Below are 25855 nucleotides of genomic sequence, written 5' to 3'. Positions count from 1 at the left end.
GTTACCTTTCACCTCAGTCTCAAGCCACCATCTGCCATACAAAGCTTGAGGAATATATTCTACAGAATGTTCCTACGCATGTGATGTGCACTTAACATAACGGCATGAAAAAGGATACCAGCACAAGAAGCAATTACAGGTGATAAAGAGAGTCGGAATTGGCCGCTTTCTTATCTCAAAAACAACGTAGAATCTGTATATCAGGGGGGACACGGAGCAGAAAAAAAGAAAGCATAAACAAACACATTCAGCACAAGAAACCAGGACCCGATTCATTTCTTTATTTATTAATCTACTTTGTTTTCCTAAAGAAAAAAGCTTAGAAATCTAGAGGGACAATTAAAAGCCGGAATGGCATAAAGGAAGTGTGTTTTCTTTAATGTGCTGTTCCATTCGTTCCCTTGTCTCTTTTCCTTCCATTTGATTCTTCACATACAGTCGGGTTATACCAATCCAATGGTTCTTTGGATGGCCCATCTCTGGAAAAGTATAAAAATTATTCTATGCTTACTCCATTTACGCCAATTCAGTATTAAATCTTTCAATTATACTTATTGACTCTCAAGTTTTTGACAATTTGCCTATATAATCTATCCGAACCAATTTTGATAGAAGATTGTTGATAATAGATGTTAATTGTACTATGTGACACGACTAACATTGACGCAAACAAATTTAATTTTTTTTTTTTTTATGTTTTTGTATTTTTATTATTTTTTATTATTTATTTCTTTTTATTTTTTTTTTTCAACTTTGGGCCGGTAAGGTTGTCAGTTGTCAGCCACACTTGGTCTAGCCGAGGGCATGGAGGCCCTTGCCCAAACCTCACCTGTGGCAAGCAATGGTCAGATAGCAACCTTGTTGGCCCATTGTTAAGAAAGGAAGGAATGCCTCCTCATCCAGACTTGCCTATGGTTGGAGAGGGTCAACCAGCAACATTGCTAGCCCACAGTTGGGGAAAAAATAAAGTAAGAAAAATTAAAAAATTAAAAAATATTCACTTCAGCATCAAGTGTTATGTAGGACGATCGATATCTATGTCAGCAATTTCTAGTAAAAATTGACTAAATGGACTACATCAGATAATCGTCAAAATGTTTAAAACTAAATCGTCACAATTAAAAGATTTAGGAATCAATTGACATATGTGCAATAGATTGAGGACTTATTTTTTTTTATGCATTTCTTCCCATTTTAATTGTTGTATGAGCAGTCACTACCCTTCTATGTACTTAATAAGCAATCATGAGGTGTAAGGATTTGAACTAAGGAAGGTGCATTACGTAACAATCTCGTGTTTGATAGAATTTTCATCTGTTTCCTGGATGCGAGTACATGCAAGCATTGCCTGCTGAATTGGCAGTTTCTTGAAGACTGAATACCATAAAGAGAACTTGGAAGTGATTGGCCATTTTCAAAGTTAAGAGGAAAAAGAGGCAGAGAAAATGACATACGTTAGGGAACAAAAAGTACAAAAAATTGAAGTTAGATTCCGGTGAGAAATCGGAGCTTGGCTGGTAATGAGGAAGATCCAGAAGTGGTTATGCGTGAAAGTATTATAGAGAGAGAGAGAGAGAGAGAGAGAGCGAGATATGGCGTTCGCGATCGGGAATGCATATACTAAGTATAGCAGCTGCAACAATGGTGCATTGAGTTCTGAGGAAGCTTAGCTTTGTAAGCCTCTAACGTAAGTCTCATCTCCAAATGTACGCGGCCCATTCACTGATTTGGATGTCTCGCTGCCTCATCAATGTCAGGAACATTTACAGAGATGATATCAACTTTCCGATTTTTTGGGAGACTATCGACCCTCCATTCTCACTATCATTCCTTGCCTCCCTTCTCTCTCTAAATGCCTTTTAAGAACCCCCTCAAAACCCATCCCATTCTTAAACTGTTAGTATGGTTCCCAATTCTTAAAAATGAAATCTATGTTCGGGTGGTCCGATTTCCGAATTCGAAAGGGGGATTGAATGAGATCATATCGACTACATATACTTTTGTTTTATTTTGATTTCTTTAGAAAAAAAATTAGTGAGTGTAGTTTGTTGTTGGTGAGAAAATAAAAACTTATAATTTGACAATAAAATATTTCGATAGAAATATAGAATTTTCTCTAACTTTGAATTTTTTTCTCGTCATGCTTTGGAAAATTAGATATTCAGATGGAAACATGAAAATAAAAGTGACCCATTCGCCATTTTCAAAGTTGGGAATCGGATCGAACCGAACAATACCCCGTCCCATGAAATGTGCTCAACTGCCCAAGCTTTTCCCTGTCATAAATCTTTGCCGTAACCCACGCTCTTCCCCATGCTCTTACGTTCTACTCTCTTGCCCTCCCCTCCTTTTTTTTTTTTTTTTTTTTAAATACTTTAGTTGCTCCAACAAATTCGCTAATATTTTGCGAGAAAAATGTCAAAAAAGTTCTAGATCTATTGTATTGATATCAATTTAATTCTAAATCTTTTGACTTGATGCCAATTCAATCATAAACTTTTTAATGATGCCAATTTAGTCATAAAACTCTTATATAGTACCAATTTAGTTATAAACTTTTTGATTTAGTGCCAATTTAGTCATTTCGACAAATTTTCGCTAGATTTTGCTTATGTGGACATTGGTCGACTTACACGGCACTGCTAGCACTGACATGGATAAATTTTAATACTTTTTCGATTTTTTGTTTTTCTATTTTATTAATTTTTATGAATTTTTTTCTCTCTCATTCCTTTCTTCTTCCTCTAGATGGTGGCCAGCCGGTAGGCGATGGTCGGGTGAGGCCAAGCCTTAGGGAGGGTGGCCCTGGCAAGGGCAGCCTCGCTAGATTTGGCCTAGGCAAGGCCAACCCATGCTAGGGCCCAGCTTGCCCTGGCTAGGCAAGGCCAACTCACCCAGTCCGTGGTTGGCGGTAGACTATCTCCTACTAGCCAGCCATCACCTTGAGGAAGAAAGGAAGGAGAGAGAAAAAAAAAAAAAAAAAAAGATATTAAAAATCGAAAAATATTAAAATAATACTAAAAATTGTCCATGTCGCGCCACTGGTGTTATGTATGTTGGCCGACATCCATGTCAGCAAAATCTAGTTAAAATTTCTCGAAAAGACTGAATTAGCACCAAGTCAAAAGGTTTAGGACTAAATTGACATTACTTGAAACAATTTAGGATTGATTTGGCACCATTCAAGTTTTCAAACTAAATTGATACAAATGCAATAATTTTAGAATTTTTCTAACCCTTTTTCCAATATTTTGCCTCAATCATGCCTTGCCATTCCAATGGGAATTGGGCATGAGCGACAGCGCATCCATTAGCTTTTTTGGAGCTGTTCTTTTCATCAATAAAAATTTTAGAACATATTTTAGGGGATTCTTTAATTTTCTTTTCGTGTACGATTCTTAATGTTATTATTCATGATTAAATCTTCAAGTCTCTTTAGAAAAATCATAAGTGGGAAAATGATTTGTCATGCTCAAGCATTACATATGTTGCGTAAGTGGGTCTTTACGCCCCTGAATAATGCAATGCCAAACGAGAAAGAAAATTTCTTAAGCTACTGACTTTTGATCATCTTAGTGCTTTACATTGGGATGATAGGAGATAACCCAATACTTACAAGATGTTCTAAACAAGCCCGAACAAATAGGTCTTTGTTTCGGAAATATTTTATTGTGTAGACACAATATACTTGCAATCCTCAATTAATTACCAAAGTTACACGAAGAATGGAAGCCATAAAAATTTCATCAAGTCAAATCCATACATAAAGGCTTAATTGTGTAGATTGACCAAGGATGTCTTTGATTTCTGGATTCATTTTAGTCTAGAAAAATTCCAAGCAAATGCCTAAAATGCTATCATTTTCTTTTTTAAAAAAAAAATAAAAAAATGTATAAAATGAACATTGTTTCAAATAAGGGCATAAAGTGTCATCATTTTCTCAAATAATGATTTGAAATTGCCATATCAGTCTTAAAGAAGGGCCCACTCTCACCGATCAAAGGGCATTTTCATCTTTTATTTCTTTGAATTTTTTCCCTTTTTCTGTTATTTTCATTTTTTTTTTTTTTTCCCTCTTCCCTCCGCTAGCCATGGTGAAGGTTGCTAGACTCAAGCGAGTGCGTAAGGAGGTTGGCGACCTCTGCTGACCATCGATGAGGCACAGTGATGGTGGGGGAGGGAAGAGAGAAAAAGAAAAAGAAAAAAAAAATATGTTTCGAATTTTTCCGACCAAGATATCCTTTCAATAGTTATTGGCTAGCTAAAAGTCTTTATTTGAGACGATATAGTCATTTCAGGTTTTTATTTAAAATAAATTCCACTTCAAATCCTTATTTGAAAAAATAGGAGCACTTCGAGTTTTTATTTAAAATTTTCTCTTTTAATTTTCTTGCGAGTTTAAGTCTCAGCCACCAAAAAACTGCACAATGACGAGAACATAAGCTGGTGTTGTTAGCTGGATGCAAAAGGTCTCGATGAATCAAATCTTCATCTTCTCCTTATTCAAGTATACAATAAATGCTAATGACAAAAGCAACCCATACCAAAACTGTTGGATTATTATGGTGTTCTTCTCCATCCAAACCACTCTAAAATAGCAAATTTTGTCCAAAAATTCTTAAATGTATTGTATGGCAGCCAATTTAATCATAATCATTTCAATTGTACCAATTTAGTTCTAAATATTTTAACAACTTATCAATTAAATCCTAAACCTAATTTGTGCAAATTTAGTCCTAAATCTTTTGATAATTCACTAATTTAGTCTCTCTTGACGATTTGTCAATTTAGTCATTTTAATCAATTTTGATTGAAAATTATTAATATGATAATCTAGTTAGTGCCGAACATTCTATGTGGAATAGCCAACCCTTTCCTTCTTTCTCTGCCCTGGTCGTTGGGCTTGGCCACTGGCAGAACGAGGATACGGCCCTCAAGACTTAGGGATGTTGCATGAGGGTCTTCCGGGTTTTCCACAGTGATTTGACTAACGGAAGTTGATGTAATCGACTTATAGCGAACACCTCTCTGTTTCGACTTCAAGCTATAAAAGTGACGCATGACTTCTTTACTGGGATTGCCGCCTCACCAAGAAAATAAAAGAAAAAAGAAGAAAAGAATACTGGAGCAGCTTTAAGGCTGAAGTAGGAGATTAACCGAGAAGTGATGAAGGTTGACTCGACTTGGAGTCATTCGGGGACTTTCAATTTCACGACATTTGATTGGAAGAAACATGGAAACTCCGAATTGCAATTGAAAACGAAAGCAATAATTAACTTTATCTGGAATTATTAGATACCTTAAATGGATGCACCCATCTCTCATACGGCACACAGATCAATGATGCTTAGGATATTCTATGAAATTGAAACACGCCCATAAGTCCCTTTGTCAATTCTGTTTGTGTGTTGTAAGAATGCCAAAACTCACTGCATGCAGTAACTATAACAGTGAAGGTGATTAAGTACAAATAACAACCCTAGTAACTCTGTTGATGCCAACAAGGCATGTTGTATAGGGCTTACTTCAGCTTCGTGGATCAGGCAATAGACAAGGCATGTGTGGCTATAACTGTAAACGTAGCCATGTTAAAGAAATGATTCAAGAACCGCTTAAGTAATGAGCAATTTCATGCCCTCTCCCTAACTTTTGGTTCTTCATTTTGGGTGTATGAAACTTCTTGTGCTCGGGTGATCTCTTGCTTTTAATAATCGCTTTCCTTCCAATAATATGTTCGTTAATGTATTAGACTAAGTGATCAAATTAATCCTTCCTCAGCGGAAAATGGCTAATGACTGCATATGTACACTCATCATCAATGTAAATTTCGGCAAATGAATTCAACAAGATGGACAACTCAATAATATAGAGGTACTCACCGGAATGGAATGTCACACTATTTTGTACCATGCTTCTTCTTCTTCTTCTTGTTTTTTTTTTCTCCCCTTGCGAACTTCATCATTTCCAAATGTCTTTTTATTTAGAACATCTTTTCATAATTAATTGGGGCCTAAATCCTTCTTTGCGCTCGGTTAAATATATCAAACCTAGTTAATAATTTCTCCGTCTATGCATCCCCGTAGACGTGCTACTGTGTGGAAAGCTAGTAATATGAAAATTATCAGTTGAATAAAATTGACTTAGGTCAAAACTCAGCCTTTTCCTCCTGTTCATTTACCGAAAATGATCCTACAGCAGCCACAGCGTTGCCTTTTTCTTTTCTTTTCTTTTTTGCAGATTGACTCGGTAAACCGTCTTGTCTGTGGCTTCTTGATCCATAACATCGATATGTATTATCCTGGAAGTTGCTTGATTTAAGTATGGAGAGAAAGTGTCCAATTTGACTTGGACTTATGTGCAAATTGTCACTTCATGATCTCCTATTAAAGAAGACAGCGTTTTCCTTTATTATGATAACCAACACTCAAAAGATTTGACTTTGTTAGTGACATAGACGGAGAGATCAACTTGTATGATTAACGACATTGATCCAGAAGACTTGACTTGGTCCGTGTCCAGCACTGCAAAAATTGGACGGAGTCCTCCACGATCTCCTTAAGGGTGCCACACTTGCTGCCAAGTTTACCTGCACTAATTTTTGGAGGATCAATTTTCTCTTCTGGATGGGGTCCAATCGCAATAATGGAGGTGCCTTTCCTTCCTGATTATATTTATGACATGTGGACCTCACATCTGCTGAACATATATCCTTTGAGATGGTCCACATGCATTCACCTAAGTAATGTGATGTGTGTTCCAATCAAAAGCAATAAGTATTTTCCTTTGTTATATCTCTAGTTACATTTTAAATAATAGAATGCATATGCATAACAAAGTCTCTCCCCATGATTATAGTCCTTACGAATTTCTAGAAACTCTTCATGTGTGAACTTGGCACAATTTTAAGCTTTTTCAGCAACCACGAACAATGTTTTATAACTTGCTTTTTATGTTTTAGAGGAAGTAATTGAGTTATCTTTCTTCATTCATCCGATTCTCTCCATTTCCTTTTATCAATGGTAAAGAGATGGTTTCTAACTTAAATCATTAGATATAAACTTCGCTAGTCTCTTTTATATATGGCGATGTTAAATTTTGCTGAAGTTGTGACTGTTCTAACACATATGATAATATTATCTAGTCCTTAATTCTTTGACTGCGCCATCCATCGATGAAGAGAAAATTAAAGAGTGGTAATTGATTGGTTATTTTAATTGTTTCCTCTTCCAAATTTTTATAATTTCTTCATCTATATAAATCCCTTAGATTTACACTGCAGAATAAATCCGAGTTTATACAAAAAAGAAAAAAAAGAAAAAAACATGATGAATATCCTGGGTAATAGCAGAATTAGGCACACATCCTATTAATATATGCTTTCTTGCTTTGGTGTTGTTTGGCCTGAAACTTTGGATATTTTCAGGACAATTGGGATTTTGTTCTATATCAAGTGCGAATGAAAGTTGAGGACTTATTTTGTTAGTCTTGTACAATGAGGACATAAGCGATGAGTTTGGCATGGGAGATGAAAAAGGGACCAGGTAGGATGAAGACAAAGACCACAAGACTTAGAAAAAGGGACCAGGTAGGATGAGGACAAAGATCGAGGTCGGGACACCTGGAGTGCCATAACTTGGCACGCCGGGACACTTAAGTGCCATAACTTTAAAATGGTACACTTAAGTGCCATCATCGGAGAAAATGGGACACTTAAGTGCCAATCCGCGAAAACCGGCCAAAATGCAGACGTGGCATTTTCCGGCGACAAGCTTAACGATGTGGCAATTTTTTTTTTTTTTTAAAAGCGAGACGTGGAGGAGGAAAACGACGTCGCCCCATCCACTGTGCACTTGGCCAAACAAAACGACGTCGTTCGTTTATTTGGAATTTAACATTTTGTCGGTTCACAGTAGGTCTGACGTCCTCTCCATCCATCCATCGCCGTTCACAGCTCGCCGTTCGCAGGTGATCGCTCGCCGTCCGCCGCCTTTGTCGGTCGCCGTCGTCGGTCGGCGTCGTCGGTCGCCGTCGTCGCGCCGTCATCGCTCGCCGTCGTCGATTTGCTCAGGTTTTTTCACTTCTTCCTCTCCCCTGTGGTGAAATTAGGGCTCCGACTCGTTTATTAGGCTCGGACTTCAAATTTGGGGGTCGGCAGGGGAAAGGTCGCTTGATGTGAGATTTAATGGCTGAGATGTAGTGCTACAATCCTATTGGGGGTTCAAATTGACAGTTTAGGAGCGGCATTGAAATATAGGCTCGGTGTAGGGCTCGAGGGGGGGAAATTAGGGCTCGGTGTAGGGCTCGACGTCGCCTCATCCACTTTGTGATGTGTGATTCATTCGGGTGTTGAATTGTGATGTGCGAAAGTAATTTGTAGTGGTCGGATGTGAAATGTGCGATGATTGGTGATTGTTAGGGTTCAGAGTATTGGACTTTGCACATGTGAGAATCGAAGGTTGTGGGGATGGGGACTTCTGGATATTTGTTTAATAAATTGCATTGTTGAGGACCCATGCTGAGGAATCTCTCCATATTTTAAAGAAATGCGACGGCATAATCAAAGCAGTTGTCGGGTCCCATCTTAATTTTTATTTGTCCTTGTCCTGAGGCCTGTTGTTTTCAAGCTGCAGCTGTCGACGACCGCATCTTCCCTCTCTCTTCTTCTTTTCTTTTCTTTTCTTTAATAAAGAGTGTGGGGACCTCCACTTGCAATTGTCTGTTCTTTGTGAATGTGGTCCCAAAATAGTTAATTGTATATTTGTCCTCTTTTGTTGCAGAAATGGCGCATAAAGACTATGTTGCTGTCATCGTTTACTACGGTGGAGATTTTGTGATTGGGGAGGATGAGTGGGAGTATGAGGGGGGGAATGAGGGTACTATCTTTGTAGATATAAAGAAGGCATCTTATATTGGATTTGTTAGGGATATAGTGACATTTTTGCCTTGTAGAGTACAAAAGTTACTGTACTGTGTTCCTGGGAAAGGCTTGAGAGATGGTTTGAGAGTTTTGGAAGATGATAATGGTTTTAGGGATGTCTTATATCATTATCTTCATGGCGAAGAGGCGAAAGTGTTTGTTGAAAACAATAGTGAGGACGAACATGATGACACAGATACCACCGAAGTAGGAGAAGGAGGAGATGAAGTAGGTCATGATGGACAGGATGGGGAGGAGAGGGGCGCAGATGCTGTTCACCAGAGCGATTGTGACATGGGTGATGTCACCATCACTGAATTAGATTGGGAAGTAGCTGAATCCAGTGAGGGTGACGATGACGATGAAGGGTTGGCTGAAGCTGAAAATTTGTTAATCTTAAGTGACGCCGACGATGAGGAGCTTACACAGTCAAGGAAAAACAAAGGGACTTTTTGTCGATAGATTTGCAACTTTGCATGTAGCTGTTCATCCAAACGAGACGAAGGCCCCGCAGATGTTGGTGTTGCTGGCCAGTCCTCGAGACAGATTATGAAGAAAGCATCGACACCGCAACTTCCCGGGACGAAGTTGAAGAAGATCAACGAGCCGTGCGTAGAAGGAAAAGTAAGTTTCCTTCCTATGATCCATCTGTTGCATCTCCTACTTTGTCAGTAGGTATGAAATTCCATGATGCGATACAATTTAGGGAAGCTATACTGAGTTCTTCCATTGCTGCACAAAGAAATATTGATTTCATTAGAAATACCAAGAAATTTGTAAGAGCTAGGTGTTCGCAGCAAAACTGTCCATGGAAGATTTACGGTGCGTTTGTTAAGAAGAGTGGGTCTTTTCAGATTAGAGCCTACCAAGAGGAACACACTTGTTCCATTAATTTTCAAAACAAAAGGGTAACAAGTTCATGGTTGTCGAAGCACTTCTTCGATCCGATCAAGGTGATGCCCAACTTGAAACTTGCTAACTTTAGGATGCTGGTGAAGGAGCGTGTAGGCATCAATGTATCTAGGAATCGGTGCAAAAGAGCAAAGCAAAAGGTGATAAAGGTACTTATTGGTCGGTATGCTAAGGAATATGGGCAGGTGTGGGAGTATGCTTGGGAGTGTAGGCTGCAAAACCCTACAAGTAGAGTGTATGTAGAGGTGATTGAGAGACCACTTCCGATCATGGGACCAAGTTCGATAAGTTCTATGTGTGCTTTGATGCATGCGAGACGAGGTTTTTTAGCTGGTTGCGGACGGATTATAGGATTGGACGGTCAAGTTTCTTGAAGGGCTTGTGCAAGGGAGAATTGTTGGCAGCGATTGGAAGAGATGCGAATAACCAAATGTTCCCACTAGCATTGAGAACAAGGACAATTGGTCTTGGTTCTTGAAAAATCTGATGGCTGACTTGGAGATAACAAACGGGAAGGGTGGGCATTCACGAGTGACCAACGTAAGGTAATGCTTGTTTTTGAAAAGTTTAGTCAATAGTTTGCTTTGCTTTGCTTTGTAATATGAACATGTAATTTGCTATAATATTTCTTACTTTGAATTATTGCGGGGATTGGTTCCTAGAGCCGAGTTGTTGCCCCATGCTGAACATCGAATGTGTGCGCGGCACATATACGGAAATTGGGCAAAGAACTATAAAGGGGATAAGCTGCAATTGCAATTTTGGCAATTAGCAAAGAGTGCAAACATGGCTGACTTTAGAATAGCCAAAGAAGGACTCGCTTCGCTTGACAAAGGAAGGTTGTGCTACCCTATTTCAACTAGAACCGAAGCATTGGTGCGGGGCATTCTTCAAAGATGAGGAGTTCAAGTGCGATAACGTCGACAACAACATTTGTGAAGTATTTAATTCGAAGATAATAGATGCCAGATGCAAACCGTCATCTCAATGCTTGAAGATATACGAGTTGCGGTTATGACTCGGCTGCGAAACAAAGAGATGAGGCTGCAAAGTGGACAAGACAATATGGTCCTAGGATTGTGAAGAAATTGGATGACAACTTGGCTGCAAGTACGCATTGTCATCCCATTTGGAATGGAGATGACGGATATGAGATAATGAAGGGTGCGATAAGTATGTTGTCAATCTAGGAAGTAGGAAGTGTTCATGTAGATCATGGCAAGTAAGTGGAATTCCATGTGCACATGCCATATGTGCCATCCAGTTGAAGGGCGACAATATAGATGATTACATCGATGATTGGTACCATAAATCAAAGTATCTTGCTTCCTATCGTTCATGATGCAGCCAATTAGAAGTAGCAAGTTTTGGGAGCCCACGGATCGTGAAGCACCTCTACCTTTGCCACTTTGAAGAAGACAATTGGAAGGACAAAACGAAGACGAAGAATGGCGGAGGGAGAGGTCTCGGGTCAGCAAAGAATGAGCAGGGGAGGGTGCAAAGATCACGTGCTCTTATTGTCGCCTAACAGGCCACAATATTAAAGGTTGTCAATTGAGGAAGCAACAACGGTTGAGGCAAGGTGAAGGGCCTAGTGAAGAGACAGGTTGGAGAAATGCACACAAATAGGGGCCAAGTGAGTCGACTGTTCTTCGATCAACAAGTAGAACCCCGGTAAGTCATGAAATTTATTTTATGTTTATGTTGCTTTCTTGTCGTTTATCATAAAAATGTACATAATGATATCCTATTTGGCCTTGTATGTAATGTGTTTGTTAGGTCACAAGAAGAACCTCGGTAAGTCATGAAACCGAAGCCTGTTCGAAGAAGGCAAGGTAGAACACACCCGTAAAGGATTGGCCCAAGTGGCAGCATCACGGCCAGCTGAAGGATTGACCCAAGCAAAGATCACGGCCAGTGAAGGATTGACCCAAGCATCACGGCCGGTGCGGTCGACCGTTCTTCAGAAAAAGAAATACCCAGTGCTAAATTCAATCAATTTGTATTCAGTTTTTATTATTATATGTCTCGATATTATATTTATGGTATCTTTTCGCCTCTTTCTCAGGTTCGAAGAAAGCAAGTTCGAACTCAACTGCCAACTGAAGGGCCATCACAGGAGCCACCTCAAGGATCATCACAGAGCCACCTCAAGGATCATCACGAGCCACCGGAAGAATCACTGCAGGGCACCACAAGTACCACCACCGGTACCACCGTAAGGCCAAACGAAGGAGGTGTCACCGAAGTTGAAGGGCTACACGAAGGACAACTAGAACAAGGCCAGGTGAAGGGCGGTACACAAAGGCCATCTAGAAGACGCCCAACACAATGGGTCGAACAAGCCTCGGGCGTAGTTAAAGGGCCCAAGAAAGCAGGACAAAGGGGCAACAAATCACAAGTTCCTGAAAGTGACGCCCTATTCAAACAAGAGGGGCACTTGGGAAGAGGTTCGGACAATATGGCTATGGCTCAGTATACGAGATGAGCCTACTGGAACAGTCATTCTCAATGTAAGTTTTATTGGCTGCATTTAATTTAATTTATGCTGTAGATTTTTGCTAACAATTTATTGTTTTTTTGTAGCCTGGGAGAAGTTCGGTTCTTATCTCGGGCCCAACTCAAGAATCGACGGCTGCACCAACAAAAAAGAAGAAAACATCAACATCAATCTGTGCCAAAAAAAATAAGAGAAAGAACCCGGCTCGAGCTCGAGCTCCGGCTCAGCTCCATCTCCGGCTCCACTCCGGCTCCTTTTGATTCAATTCGGCCTATGACATTTGCAGCTCCATCTCGAGTCGGTGGATACCGAGAAGGTTGAAGAAGAAGTTGCACGTCCAGTTAGAAAGAGTGCCAGAATTATGAATCAAGTGAAAGGCCCATCGAAAGGAGGACGAACAGGGGGTGTCGTGCATATTGATTGATGAGATGAGATGTGATAGGATTTGTGGAGCTTAGGAGTAAAAACAGTTATGTAAACGATGATGTTGTCGTGCATATAGAAAGTCTATGCATCGATGGTTATCTTTTGTTTTTTTTTTTAGTTTGTCATTCATTGATGTTGTCGACTCGGACTCACACTTGATGAAATATCAATGAAATGAATGTTGTCAGACTCAGACTTGATGATATTAATATCAATGAAATGATCTTGCGCTGCTTGTCAATTTATGTTGTTGTTTATCATGGATTCTGGCTTTTACTTGTTGCTGCTGCTGTTGGTGTTCTGTGGTGATAGCTGGAGTGCTGGTGTATCTAGTGATGGTGGATGGTGATGTTTGGTGGTAGGTGGTAGTCAGTTTGTTGGTGGGGTGCTAATGTCGTGGCTGGGTGCTTGGTGTGGCTGATGGTGATGCCTGGTGATTATTGGTTTGTGGTGGGGTTATAGGCTTAAGCAGCTGCACCTACACTGGTACAAGTGTGCAGTTTGCACATCTTACACCATGTGTATTGGTGCAAACTAGTGCAAGCCGAGCCTTGCACTAGTATCTTGTGCAGCAACACCACCAAGATGGTGGTGGTGGAGCGCCTAGTGTGTAGTGTGGATAGTGGTGATGGTTGGTGGTGTCGCCGGTCTTTGGTGGCTGGCGCAATTTTTGCGTAAAACCGACAAAAAAATTGGCACTTAACCGATCCTATTCTAAAAAACTTGGCACTTAACCTGTTCACTTTTAACTACAAGTGACACTTAACCGATCACTTTAACAATAACTTGACACTAAAGTGATCCTTTTTCATCGCGACTAGCACTTACGTGATTACCGAATACAACTTATGGCACTCGGGTAATGACTCATGTTTGTCTTGTGTATATGTCGGTCGCATCAAAACAGAGAACATGATTCTGCATTGCAAAACAGAGAAGATGATTCTGCATCAAAACAGAGAAGATGATGGTAAACTTATGGCAAGTCCATACCACAGCACAAACGACAACAAAGCAACAATGATCTTGTTCCACAACACAAACTTCTTCGCATCTTTCAAAAGAAAAAACCCAACGTTTAATCCAGAACAACACCATTTTTAACTATGGCAGTCGCAGAAACTTTTTCTCATTCTCAAGTACTTTACATTTCATCATAAAGTACAATAGACAACAAAACAACACCATAATACACGCTTGGTAACACTTTCGTTCAATCTTCATCATTGGGACTTCATTCTTGAAAGGTTTAGTTGAAGATGCTTGAGCGTGCATTGACACTTCATTCTTCGAAAGTTTCACTGAAGACACTTGAGCTTGCATTGAGTCAACATCGTCCAAGTCGTCCACGAACACAGATGAAGATTGCTGTCTTTTATGAAGTAGATCCAATATCACCTCTCGTGGCTCGGTCGAGAACTTCTCATCAATCCATTTGAAGTATTTGCACTTCGACGCTTCTTTATATCGGGCGCATCCATAAAATCTTCTCCCAGGATTGATTTGAGTCCACGATGTTCTTCTTGGACTCGGTAACCCACAAAAACAGAAACGCTGGCCTTCTCCTTCGCTTCGATGAGAGGAAATTGAGGCGCCGCTGCGAGTCCCGCTCTCCATTTCCAAGATTCGACGAAGGAATTTTGGGCAAATGAAAATTAGGGTTCGAGACTTCAATTCGAGCACTTCAATAGGGATTTTGGCCGATTTAGGGTTTTAGATTTGGGGCATTTGGGGAGACGACGTCGTTTTCGGAAGATTTGGGGCTTTTATTATGGAGACGACGTCGTTTCTGGTGACTGAGCGCCGACTCAGCTCTCCGGCGAGCCACGTTGGCAAAAATAGTAATAAAATAGTGCCACGTATGATTTCCGGCAAGGGTCGCCGGAGGTGGCACTTAAGTGTCCCACTTGAAAAAAAGTGGCACTTAAGTGTACCGTTTGGAAGTTATGGCACTTAAGTGTCCCGGCGTGCCAAGTTATGGCACTTGTGGTGTTCTTCTGCCGACAAAGATCACAAGACTTAGACTTGGTGCTCGCGGGTCTTGCGGGTTTTCCACAGTGATGTGACCAAGTGAAGTTGATGCCATCGATTTATAGCATTGGCGAATATCCCTGTTTCGAGTTCGATAGCTATGAAAGTGAGGCATGACTACCCGGCTAGGACCGCTGCTCGCCAAAGGGAAAATAAAATAATCTCTAAGGATGAAGAAAGAGATTGATCGAAAAGTAGTAAACGCTCACTCGAGTTGGAGTTACTCGAAGACTTTCAATTTCACCAAATTTAATTAAAACAAATACGTAAACTTCCAATTGCAATTGGAAACAAAGCGATCATTAAATTCCCACCTACTATTTAGATATGTTAGATGCATGCATCCGTTTCTCACACGGCACATAAATCACAGGTGCACAGGATATTATATAAGATAGGAACACATCCACACACACCTTTGTAAATTCTATTTGTGTGCTCTAAGAATGCCAAAACTCACTTTGCATAGCATACGTGCCAAAAAAACAAGGTGTAAAAGCCTAGTTGCAGGGTTTTGCATGCAATAACTTTGGCCATCTTCAAGTAACAATCCTAGTAATTCTTTTGATGCCAGATTGTGGTGTGATTTATGCTCCTTATTAACTTACGCATTATGACATGATATAAAATACATGCGGACAAAATGGTTTTGTGGCTTCCACGATCAACGTGATATCCAGGGCTTAAACATAGCCTATGTATCGCAAAGCGTGATTGTAGAATTTTCCTGACATGAGCAATCGAATTAATTTGACATATACTGGCCATACTATATTGATGATGCATGCCTTATGACTTGTTGGAATATATGCATTACCTTGATACACAAGAAATGCAATGAATATGATTGTCTTGATACACATGGATGCACTCTCAGTTTCTAAAACTGCATTGTATTTTGCTTGATCCAACAAAAGTGCTCATTGCCAATTACTGTACCGTGGTTCTGTTCACCCCTCTTTTATTACCATTTTAAGTTCAAAGAATAAGGGAACTTATCGTGTCACGTGGAGAGCAACCTGGAGTGGGATGGGACTCAATTCTGGATTACTTGAGTAAAAGCTATTAAAATGAAATATGAAGCTCTCATTTTGATTGATTCATAATGCTCTGGACTTTGTTGTTATATTTGTTCTATGAAAGGTTTTACGCTGGCTGAAGGTTTTTTCTTTGATATTGTAAAGGTTTTCTTTGATTATGAAAAATTCCCTCGATTCTGACTATGAATTTGGGTTGTCACATCTCAAATCACCGACAAATGCTTACTTGGTTGCCTTAGTATTACTGACTTTTGTAATAATCTGTCAACTTTTATTGCGTAGTTTGCCAACCTATTAAAGTTACTAAATGTCAGTAAGGAATTACTGTTGAGTTTACCAGTGATAGACTGCAGAAGAAAGAGTCTCGTTTTTTTATGTATAAAGCTAAAAGAAGCAATTGATAATACTTAGTTGGCTGTTACTCTATGTTTTAAACTTTCAAATGAACAAAGATCTAAAAAGGTCTAATAGTTGTAAGCTCCCACTTGGATCTCTATTTTATGAGAGTATAGGACTTTTAGAATGCGTCCCAAAATTATAGTGATTTTACCAATTTTTCTTCCACTAACTTACCAATTAACTTTAGTTTTATCATTTCTAGTGACTTTAACAATATAATTAAGGTTGCTATTTAAAAATTGGTAACTTAGTTAAGATTGTAACTTGAAATAGATGGTATATTTATAGACACATTTTGGCGAAAAAATCCCTGTGTGATTGTTACCTAGACCCAAAAGACTTGACATGGTCCGTGTCAAACACTGCAAAATCTTCCTCGACCTCCTCAATGGTGAGTTGACTAGCCCTTTTTGTAGCTGATTTGTTTTCTCTTCTAGATGTGGTCCGGTCATCGTTTTACCCACTCCAATTGCAAGAGTGGATGTGCCTTTTCTTCATGATTATGATTATGACATGTGGACCTCACATGTGTTGAATATACATCCTTTGATATGGTAAACATGCATACGCATAAGTAAATCTTCGCTGCCCTTCTCTTTAAGTGATCTAGGTTTCCTAAGAGAACCCTCAAATGGACTCTCAAAAGCTTATACCTATTCTCTCCTTTGTTCCTCATGGGAGATACTATTCCAAAGTGCTTGACTAGTAATCCTATTACTTATTTTAGATAATTTGTGTGTATGCTTTTGCAAAAATTCAACATCCATTTGCATAGAGCAAGAAAGAGAGGCTCCATTGTACATTAAATAAAGGCTCTCAGACCCATCTCGCTTACTTACTTCACTGTAGCTTAAATAAAGGCTCTCAGGCTCATCTCGCTTACTTTCTTCTTGGAAAGGTGAAGATTGTTGCAAATGGAAAGAAGTCAGTTGTGATGGAGTGTATGGTCATGTTATGGAACTCCAAATCTTATCCCATATTGTATCTATTGCGTTGGTACCAATTTAGGCGGGAATAGTACCCAAAAAGTCATAAACCTATTACATTGGTATAATTTAGTCATAAACCTTTCAATTAAACCAATTTAGTCATAAACTTTTTCATATTGATACAAATTTAATCCATCCGGCCAATTTAGGTTGAAAATTGCTTACATAATCGCCAATCGTCCTGCATAACATGATTGACACTTATGTTGGCACTTTTTTAATTTATAAATACTTTTTGAATTTTTTTATTAATTATTATTTTCTTTTTTCTTCTTCTTCCTTTTTTTTTCCTCTTTTTTTTTTTTTTTCCTTATTACCCTCCACCAAGGCAAGGCTAGTGAGGGGATCCTTGCCTAGGCCTTGCCAAAGGCTGGCAAGGCGCCTGGCAATGGTGGCAAGACCGCCCCTTGCCAAACCGGCGAGAAAGGAGAGGAGAGTTCGCATTGCGTGGAAATGAGAGAACTAAATTTGACCGTACTATTGACCTTGTATATCTCCTTCTGTATCTCAAACGTTTAATCCTGCAATGCAAACCCCTTCAACACCCCCCCCCCCCCCAAAAAAAACCCCTCCCACAAAAAAAAGAAGAAGCCGTGGTTGCTAAAATTAGGGAAAGGCGCACCAGAGTGAAGACCTAAGCTAAGAGGCTAAGCTAAGATAAGCTTGCTTGCTGGATTTGGTGAGAGCCGACAAGGGCCAGGCAAGGTATCCGAGCCCTAACCCTTGGCTACTGACGACCTCTACTGGTTCGCAATAGGTGAAGGGTAATAATAATAATAATAATAATAATAATAATAATAATAATAATAATAATAAGGAAAGAAAAAGAGAAAAGAAGTAAAAGGAGGAAAATAGATTAAAAAAGAAAATAAAAGATTAATTAAAAATAATAAAAATTTCAAAAAGTATTTAAAATCTTTTTAAAAATATCAACGTTAGCATTGGCCATGTCACATATGATGATTTGCATCCACGTTAGAAATTTCTGGTTTAAATTGGCTGGATTGATTGAATTAGTACTAATTTCAAAAGGTTTAGAACTAAATTGGTTTAATTGAAATGTTTAGAATTGAATTGGTACAACTGCAATAGGGTTAAGATTTTTTTTGGTACTTTTCTCCAATTCATGCATAAATATTTTAATTTGATCAATTTAATCATAAACATTTTACATTCGCATCAATTAAATCCATTTTGCCAATTTTGATGGATGTAATTTTGGGATATTATATGCTCAAAGGGAACATTTGTAGAACAATATGGCATTATAAAAGATACACGATATTTGCTCATTATAAAATAAATGAATGCAAACTAGATAAATATGGACGCATAAAAATCTGGACAAAGAGGATCTGGAAGAATGAGGATATGGACCTCAAAGACGTGGTGCTTGCGGGATATTTCCACATTGAAATGACCGAGGGAAGATTTTATCGGCTTATAGCGATGGCAAAGGCGAACCCCTTTCCTCTCTGTTTCAACTCTAACCTATGGAAGTGAGACATAGGTACTCTACTGGGACTGCTGCTTCACAAAAATAGAAAAACGAAAAAAAGAAAACTAATACTGGACTAGCTTAAGGATGAAGTTAGAGATTCATGGAAAAGTGATAAAGGTTGACTCGGGTTGGAGTTATTCGTGGACTTTCAATTTCACGACCTTCAATTGAAAGAAACATGAAAACGTCCAATCGCAATTGAAAACCAAAACGATGATTAGATTCCCTGGAATTGTTGGATACGTTGGATGCGCGCATCCGTTACTCACACGGCATGTAAATCACTGGTGCACATGACATGTTATGAAATTTGAGCACACCCATACACCCCTTTGTAAATTCTATTTGTATGCTCTAAGAATACCGAAATTCACTTCATATTACTTAAAAATGTGTAAAAGCCATTTTTTAAGTAACTATCCTAGTAACCCTGTTAACGCCAGCATGTTGTATTGAGGTATGGATTTGATATTTATTGTGAATTAACTTATTGAGACATGATATGGCATACATGTGCGGACGAGTTCTGTTCCGGGGTTTAATGACAACAAATTTGATTTTCGAGGCGTAACTATAGCCAATTATGGTTTTTGAGCCTGATGAAGCATGACGGTAGAGTTTTCTTGATATGGGCAATTGAATGAGTATGAAATATGTTGTATTTATTATGTTGCATGCTTTATGATAGGGTGCATCCCTTATGAGTGTTGGAATATAAGCATTATGCTTAAAACATGGGGAATGCAATGAATTCAATTGTCTTGATATATATGGATGCACACTTAGTTTCTAAAGTTGCATTCTTTTTTTTGCTTGATCATATAGAAGGGTGATTATCACTTATCGAACTGTATATTTGCTCACCCCACTTTTTAGCATTTCAGGTTCTGAATATAAGCAAACTTAATCGAGTCATAGAGAGAGCGAAAGGTGGCATGGGACTCTGTTTTACATCACTTGAGTAAAAGCTTTTAAAATGAAATATATGACACTCGTTTTGATTTATTCACAAGGCCTTGTTCTTGTTAGCATATTTATTTGATGAAAGGTTTTAATAAATTGATATTCTCGTTAAATCACTATATTTAGCCGGAGATTTCGTCCTTTATCTTATAAAGGCCAATAGGTCATGCCCTAAATTCTTGGAATGGAATTAGGTTGCAGAAACTTGAATCACCTATCAATGTTCATTTGGTCAGTTCAAAATTACCAACTCCCACAACAATTTATCAACATTTATTCGTATTTGCGTGCCTGTTTAAATTATTAATATTTGTCCATTGAATGCACATGTTTAAATTATTAACTTTTCCTGTCCGTAATTCAATGGCTTATCTTTTTAGTCATCGGTCTAAGTTTCTTCAACAAGATCACCATTCAATAATATATAGAAGAGAAATAATTGTGTGACAATCTTTATTTCCATCTTGGATTATAAAAAATTAAAATAACAAATCCATCTGGAATGTCCCATTTGTACTTTTTCCTCTTCCGATCCATTTCCATAATTTCTCCATCTATATACATCCCGTGGAAGTTCTACAGCGTGGAAGGGTAGTAATATGAATATTGTCAGTTGAATGAAATTGAAAATCAGCTTTTTCCTCCTGTTGATTTACAGAGAATGATCCTACAGCTTCCATAACATTGATATGAACTATTATCCTGTAAGTTGCTCGATTTACACAGAAAAGAAGCGTCCATTTCATTAAAATTCTAATTGAAATGCATTTTTGCAAAATAAATGCAAACAGATCAATATAGACCCAAGTCGTTGTATAAGGTAATGACATGGACCTCAAGACTTGACTTGGTGCTTGCGGGTCTTGCACTGCGAAACTTGGCACATACATAAATTCCACAAACATGCGGTCGGGCCAGCAGCCCAAGTCGTTGTATAAGATGAATGACATAGACCTCGAGACTTGACTTGGTGCTTGCAGGTTTTGTACTGCAAAACTTGGCCATACATAAATTCCACAAACATGAGATTCGGCCAGCAGCTCCTCCTCCCACGAATTCACAAAAAAGCAAAAAAAAGCCAAGTTCCTCATATCTTCATATCACTCTTTTAACTTTAATTTATTAGTGGGTCCCGCATATTTTATTCCTTAATCTTCAAGTTTTTCGCCTGATGTCTTCCCAATCCAATTTGCGCATATTCTAACCTTATCCTACATTGTTCGATGATGGGATACAATTACAGCTTGGTGGGTTTTCATCTAGCTAATAAATTAAAAGTATGATTTTGAAATATATAACTGCCTCATCAATTATTTGGGGCATATGCCTGTTACAACGCAAGCCTTAACTCCACCGGTCCAATCAATGCTAATGAAATGCGACCGGTCAGGAACATCTTCGACTGTAAGCACAAAAGTCTGATTTTTGGGAGATTGTCGATTTGGAGTCAAGTCATAAGGATGTTGCTGGATAATTTTAAAATCAACAAACTGATGTTTACGTTTAAAGAGATGGTAAATGAAATTATGTACACATGATATGCATCGTACACTGATGATATAGAACAATAATTGATTACGTTCACTATCATTCCTTGCCTTGCTCACTATAAATATCCTTTGTCCATTCTTAAGAATCCACTCAAAACCAACTTCCCAAAATTTAAACAAATGCACCCAAGCCAAAGACTTGAAGCCTGAGCCGGCGTGCAATATACCTTTCATTTTCAATTTCATCATCGTTCATGGCGGGACATGATAGTGTAAAAGTGCTTGTATTAGTAAGTCTGTTGTTAATTTTAGACAATGCATATGTATGCTTGTGCAGAAACGGAAACTCATCCTCCATCTGCTTTGAAGAAGAAAGGAACGCTCTGCTGCAACTCAGACAAAGTCTCTCAGACCCATCTCACGTCCTTTCTTCTTGGAATGGTGAAGATTGCTGTCGATGGATCGGAGTGACGTGCAATCGAGCAAATGGACACGTCGTCAAGCTCCAAATCACATCAGTAAATGAATATCCATTCCCACCAGGAGAAGAACTCTGGTTTTCATCAGAATATGATTACTCGTTGGATGATTACTCGTCCCAACGAGTTTTTCAGAAGCTGGTGAACTAAACTCTTCTTTGCTCAACTTGAGATACTTGAGCTACCTAGACTTGAGCGGGATTTTTTTCGAAAATGCGCACATGTCCAAATTCATCGGCTCCATGAAGCAGTTGAGGTACCTTGATTTGTCACACTCTTTCCATTTTGCAATTGTTCCTCATGAATGGGGAAATCTCACCGAGTTGGAAGTCCTCGATCTCCATGGTTATTATCACGCGGGTGCTGTTGATGACTTTCAGTGGCTTTCACATCTTCAGAAATTAAAGTACCTTGACATGAGTGGAATACATGTTAACAAATCTGGAGACCTCATGAAGGTGATTAGTGCACTCCCATCTTTATCCCATTTGAGCCTATCATATTGTGGGCTTTATAACTCTCACCCGTCTTTTGATTGCTTGGCGAATTCTACTGCTCTTCATCTTGAGTACCTCGATCTTTCAGGGAATTCGTTGGGGGGCCTCATCCCAAGCATTCCATTTCAACATATGACTTCTCTTGAATACCTCGATCTTTCACTGAATTTATTCGGGGGTCCCATCCCAAGCATTCCATTTCAACATATGACTTCTCTTGAATACCTCGATCTTTCACTGAATTTATTCGGGGGTCCCATCCCAAGCATTCCATTTCAAAACATGACTTCTCTCCGGCACCTTCATCTTTCGTCAAACTATTTCAACTCTTCAATACCAAGGTGGTTCAATAACTTGAGAAGTCTTGTCGATCTCAATCTTGCAAACAATTTGTTACAAAGCATCGAAGGAGGGTTGTTCTCCTTCTTAAGGGAAAAACCGTTCCTCAAGTCACTATATTTGGATGCTAACGAACTTCATGAGGAGATATTTTTAGTGGAGGGAAGTTCTTCAGGGCTTATCGGGAAAAACTTCAAGCGACTGGGGATAAGCAATAATTTTCTTCAGGGGACTTTGCCAGATTGGCTATTTCACTTGAAAAACCTGACGGTACTTGACTTATCATATAATCAATTACATGGAACCATACCATCTCCATATGATTGGTTATGCTTGAGAGTACTTTGTCTTTCTGATAATCAATTAACAGGGAATATTCCCGATGCATTTGGAAGATTGCAAGTCTTATCATTTTTAGATCTCAACAACAATCTTCTAAATGGTACTATTCCACAGAGTCTTGGACAACTTCAATATCTTTCCTCTTTAGATCTTTCAGCAAATTCCTTAGGAGGAACAGTTTCCCAAATCCACTTCTCCAACCTCTCAAAGCTGCAAAACTTAGATATCAGCAACAACCATTTAGCTATTGAGGTGGATTTTGACTGGATACCACCTTTCAATCTCCGGTTCATGAGGATGGGGTCATGCAAGTTTGGAACAGAATTTCCGATGGATAAGAACGCAAGCCAGTCTCATGATGATAGATTTGTCCAATGCCTCCATTTCAGGATCTCTCCCAAATTGGCTAGGTCTCATGTCATTATCCTACTTGAATCTCTCTCACAATCAAATAAATTCGTTAGATCTCTCTCACTACCAAATAAATAGCTCTTTGGAATTTTATGATCTATTTTTAGATCTCTCTCACAACCAAATAAATTTGTTAGATCTCTCTCCCAACCAAATAAATGAATCTTCGGAATTTATTTATATTCTACATTTAGATCTCTCTTACAACCAAATAAATGGATCTCGGTTGAAATTTCCTTTTAGTCTGTCTTCGTTAGATCTCTCTCACAACCAAATAAATTCATTAGATTTCTCTTGCAACCAAAAAAATGGATCTCGGTTGAAATTTCCTTTTAGTCTGTCTTGGTTAGATCTCTCTCACAACCAAATAAATTCATTAGATCTCTCTTGCAACCAAATAAATGGATCTCAGTTGAAATTTCCTTTTAGTCTGTCTTCGTTAGATCTTTCTAAATTCATTAGATCTCTCTTGCAACCAAATAAATGGATCTTTCTTTAGTCTTCTTGGTTAGATCTCTCTCACTACCAAATAAATAGCTCTTTGGAATTTTATGATCTATCTTTAGATCTCTCTCACAACCAAATAAATGGATCTCGGTTGAAATTTCCTTTTGGTCTATCTTCGTTAGATCTCTCTCACAACCAAATAAATTCATTAGATTTCTCTTGCAACCAAAAAATGGATCTCAATTTTTTTAGTCCTTGGTTAGATCTCTCTCAAAACCAAATAAATAGACCTCCATTGAAAAAATTTTATGTTCTATATTTAGATCTCTCTCACAACCAAATAAATTCATTAGATCTCTCTTGCAACCAAATAAATGGATCTCGGTTGAAATTTCTTTTCCTCTGTCTTGTTAGATCTCTCTCACAACCAAATAAATTCATTAGATTTCTTGCAGGATCTCAATTGAAGTTTCCTTTTCGCAAGATATTGGCCTAGTGATTTCAGGATCAATTGGAAACCTTGAAAACCTTGAATCTAAATGATAATTTCTTAAGTGGTCCAATACCCACCTCAATATGCGAGATGGAATTTCTGCATGAATTGCACCTTGGAAGGAATGAATTAGTTGGTGAAATTCCCGCATGTTGGAAGGAGAGCCTGTTGGGGAACCTTGATTTATCATCCAATAAGTTGTACGGAGTCATACCAAACTCTTTGGGAAATCTAATTGGGCTTGTGTCATTACACTTGAACAACAATAGTCTCCATGGAGAAATTCCTATGACTTTGAACTATTGTAGACACTTGCAAATTTTGGATCTTGGAGAAAACAAAATCTCAGGAAGTGTTCCACATTGGATTGGACCAAGTTTTCGGTTATTGCAGATTCTTAGACTGCGGGAAAACATGTTCAATGGAAACATTCCTTCACAACTATGCTTACTCTCTGCACTGCAAATATTGGACATGGCAGTCAACAATCTAACAGGAACGATTCCAAATTGTCTTGGCTATATGAAAGGTATGAAACTAAACAAAAGCATAGACGAAGGCAACTCACTCTCTCCTGCTTATGTGGCTACACTTCCCATGCTTGGGCCAACAGCGTTCAACACTACAGCGGCCATCGCTCCAACGGATTGGACTCAAGAGCATGTGGAGCAGGTTGTGAAGGGGATGAATCTTGACTACACAACACTTGATCTACAGCTTATGGTGAATTTAGATCTCTCGAGCAACAAATTGGTTGGGCAGATTCCAGGAGAGCTTTCCTTGCTCTCCGGATTGCGAGGCTTGAACTTATCGCGCAACTTTCTTTCTGGAGGCATCCCGACTATGATTGGAGACATGAGATTGCTCGAGTCACTTGATCTTTCGAATAATCACCTTTCGGGAACAATCCCACAAAGCTTTTCTGCATTCATATCACTGAGCAAACTAAACTTGTCACACAACAACTTCATGGGGCCAATTCCGAAGGGAAATCAAATCCAGACACTTGATGATCCTTCCATTTATGCCGACAATCCTCTACTTTGTGGTGATCCTCTACAAAAGAAATGCCTCGAAGCAACGGCCCCTCAAGCATCGGAAGAAGTTGCCAATGAAGAAGGTAAGCTTGAAAAGGTAATGTTCTACATAGTAATATTACTTGGGTTTGCGACTGGGTTTTGGGGAGTTGTTGGCAGTTTGGTGTACAAGAAGAACTGGAGATGGGTGTACTTCAACTTTGTGGATCGTAAAGCGGACATGGTGTACGTGATTGTTGCAGTGAAGGTGGCCAAGTTGAGGAGGAGATTGAGAAGAGTGTAACAGGCCCGTTATCCACATCAATTAGTCCAATGCTTTATTGATCTCGTGAAGTTCTTGTTTTCATGTTCAAGTAGAATCGTCTTTGTAGTTGGTCTGTTTCTCTTTATCAGTAGTAATTGATATTTTTTTCTTTAATTTCAACCTTGTTCCAGCAAGCCGTCAATGGAATGGCTTGGAAAGTGCAAATCATGTCATTTTGTAATTTGGTGTTGCTTAGCAATCTAGCAGTACTTCGTGTTATTATACTTTAAATGTTTTGGTTGTCAATGATGTGAAATTATGTTGGCAAATTTCATTTCGTCCTGTTTATGCTTTTGTTGTTAATTGCATGTTGAGGGCAATACAAAATTAGGACTCGA

At 38.8% G+C, this 25855-nt stretch overlaps 1 protein-coding gene across 1 annotated transcript; it reads left to right on the top strand.

Moving 5' to 3' along the window:
* The first annotated feature begins 24871 nt into the window (after window positions 1–24871).
* On the top strand, window positions 24872–25592 carry LOC120289367 (receptor-like protein EIX2). The gene has a single exon (XM_039304171.1). The coding sequence runs from the start codon at window positions 24897–24899 to the stop codon at window positions 25494–25496; it is 600 nt and encodes a 199-aa protein (XP_039160105.1). The 5' UTR covers window positions 24872–24896; the 3' UTR covers window positions 25497–25592.
* Window positions 25593–25855: the final 263 nt, after the last annotated feature.

Source organism: Eucalyptus grandis, chromosome 11 (genome assembly GCF_016545825.1).
Source record: "Eucalyptus grandis isolate ANBG69807.140 chromosome 11, ASM1654582v1, whole genome shotgun sequence".
NCBI lineage: Eukaryota > Viridiplantae > Streptophyta > Magnoliopsida > Myrtales > Myrtaceae > Eucalyptus > Eucalyptus grandis.
Note: the sequence above shows the minus strand (reverse complement) of the source record. Positions and strands in the feature narration are given on the sequence as shown.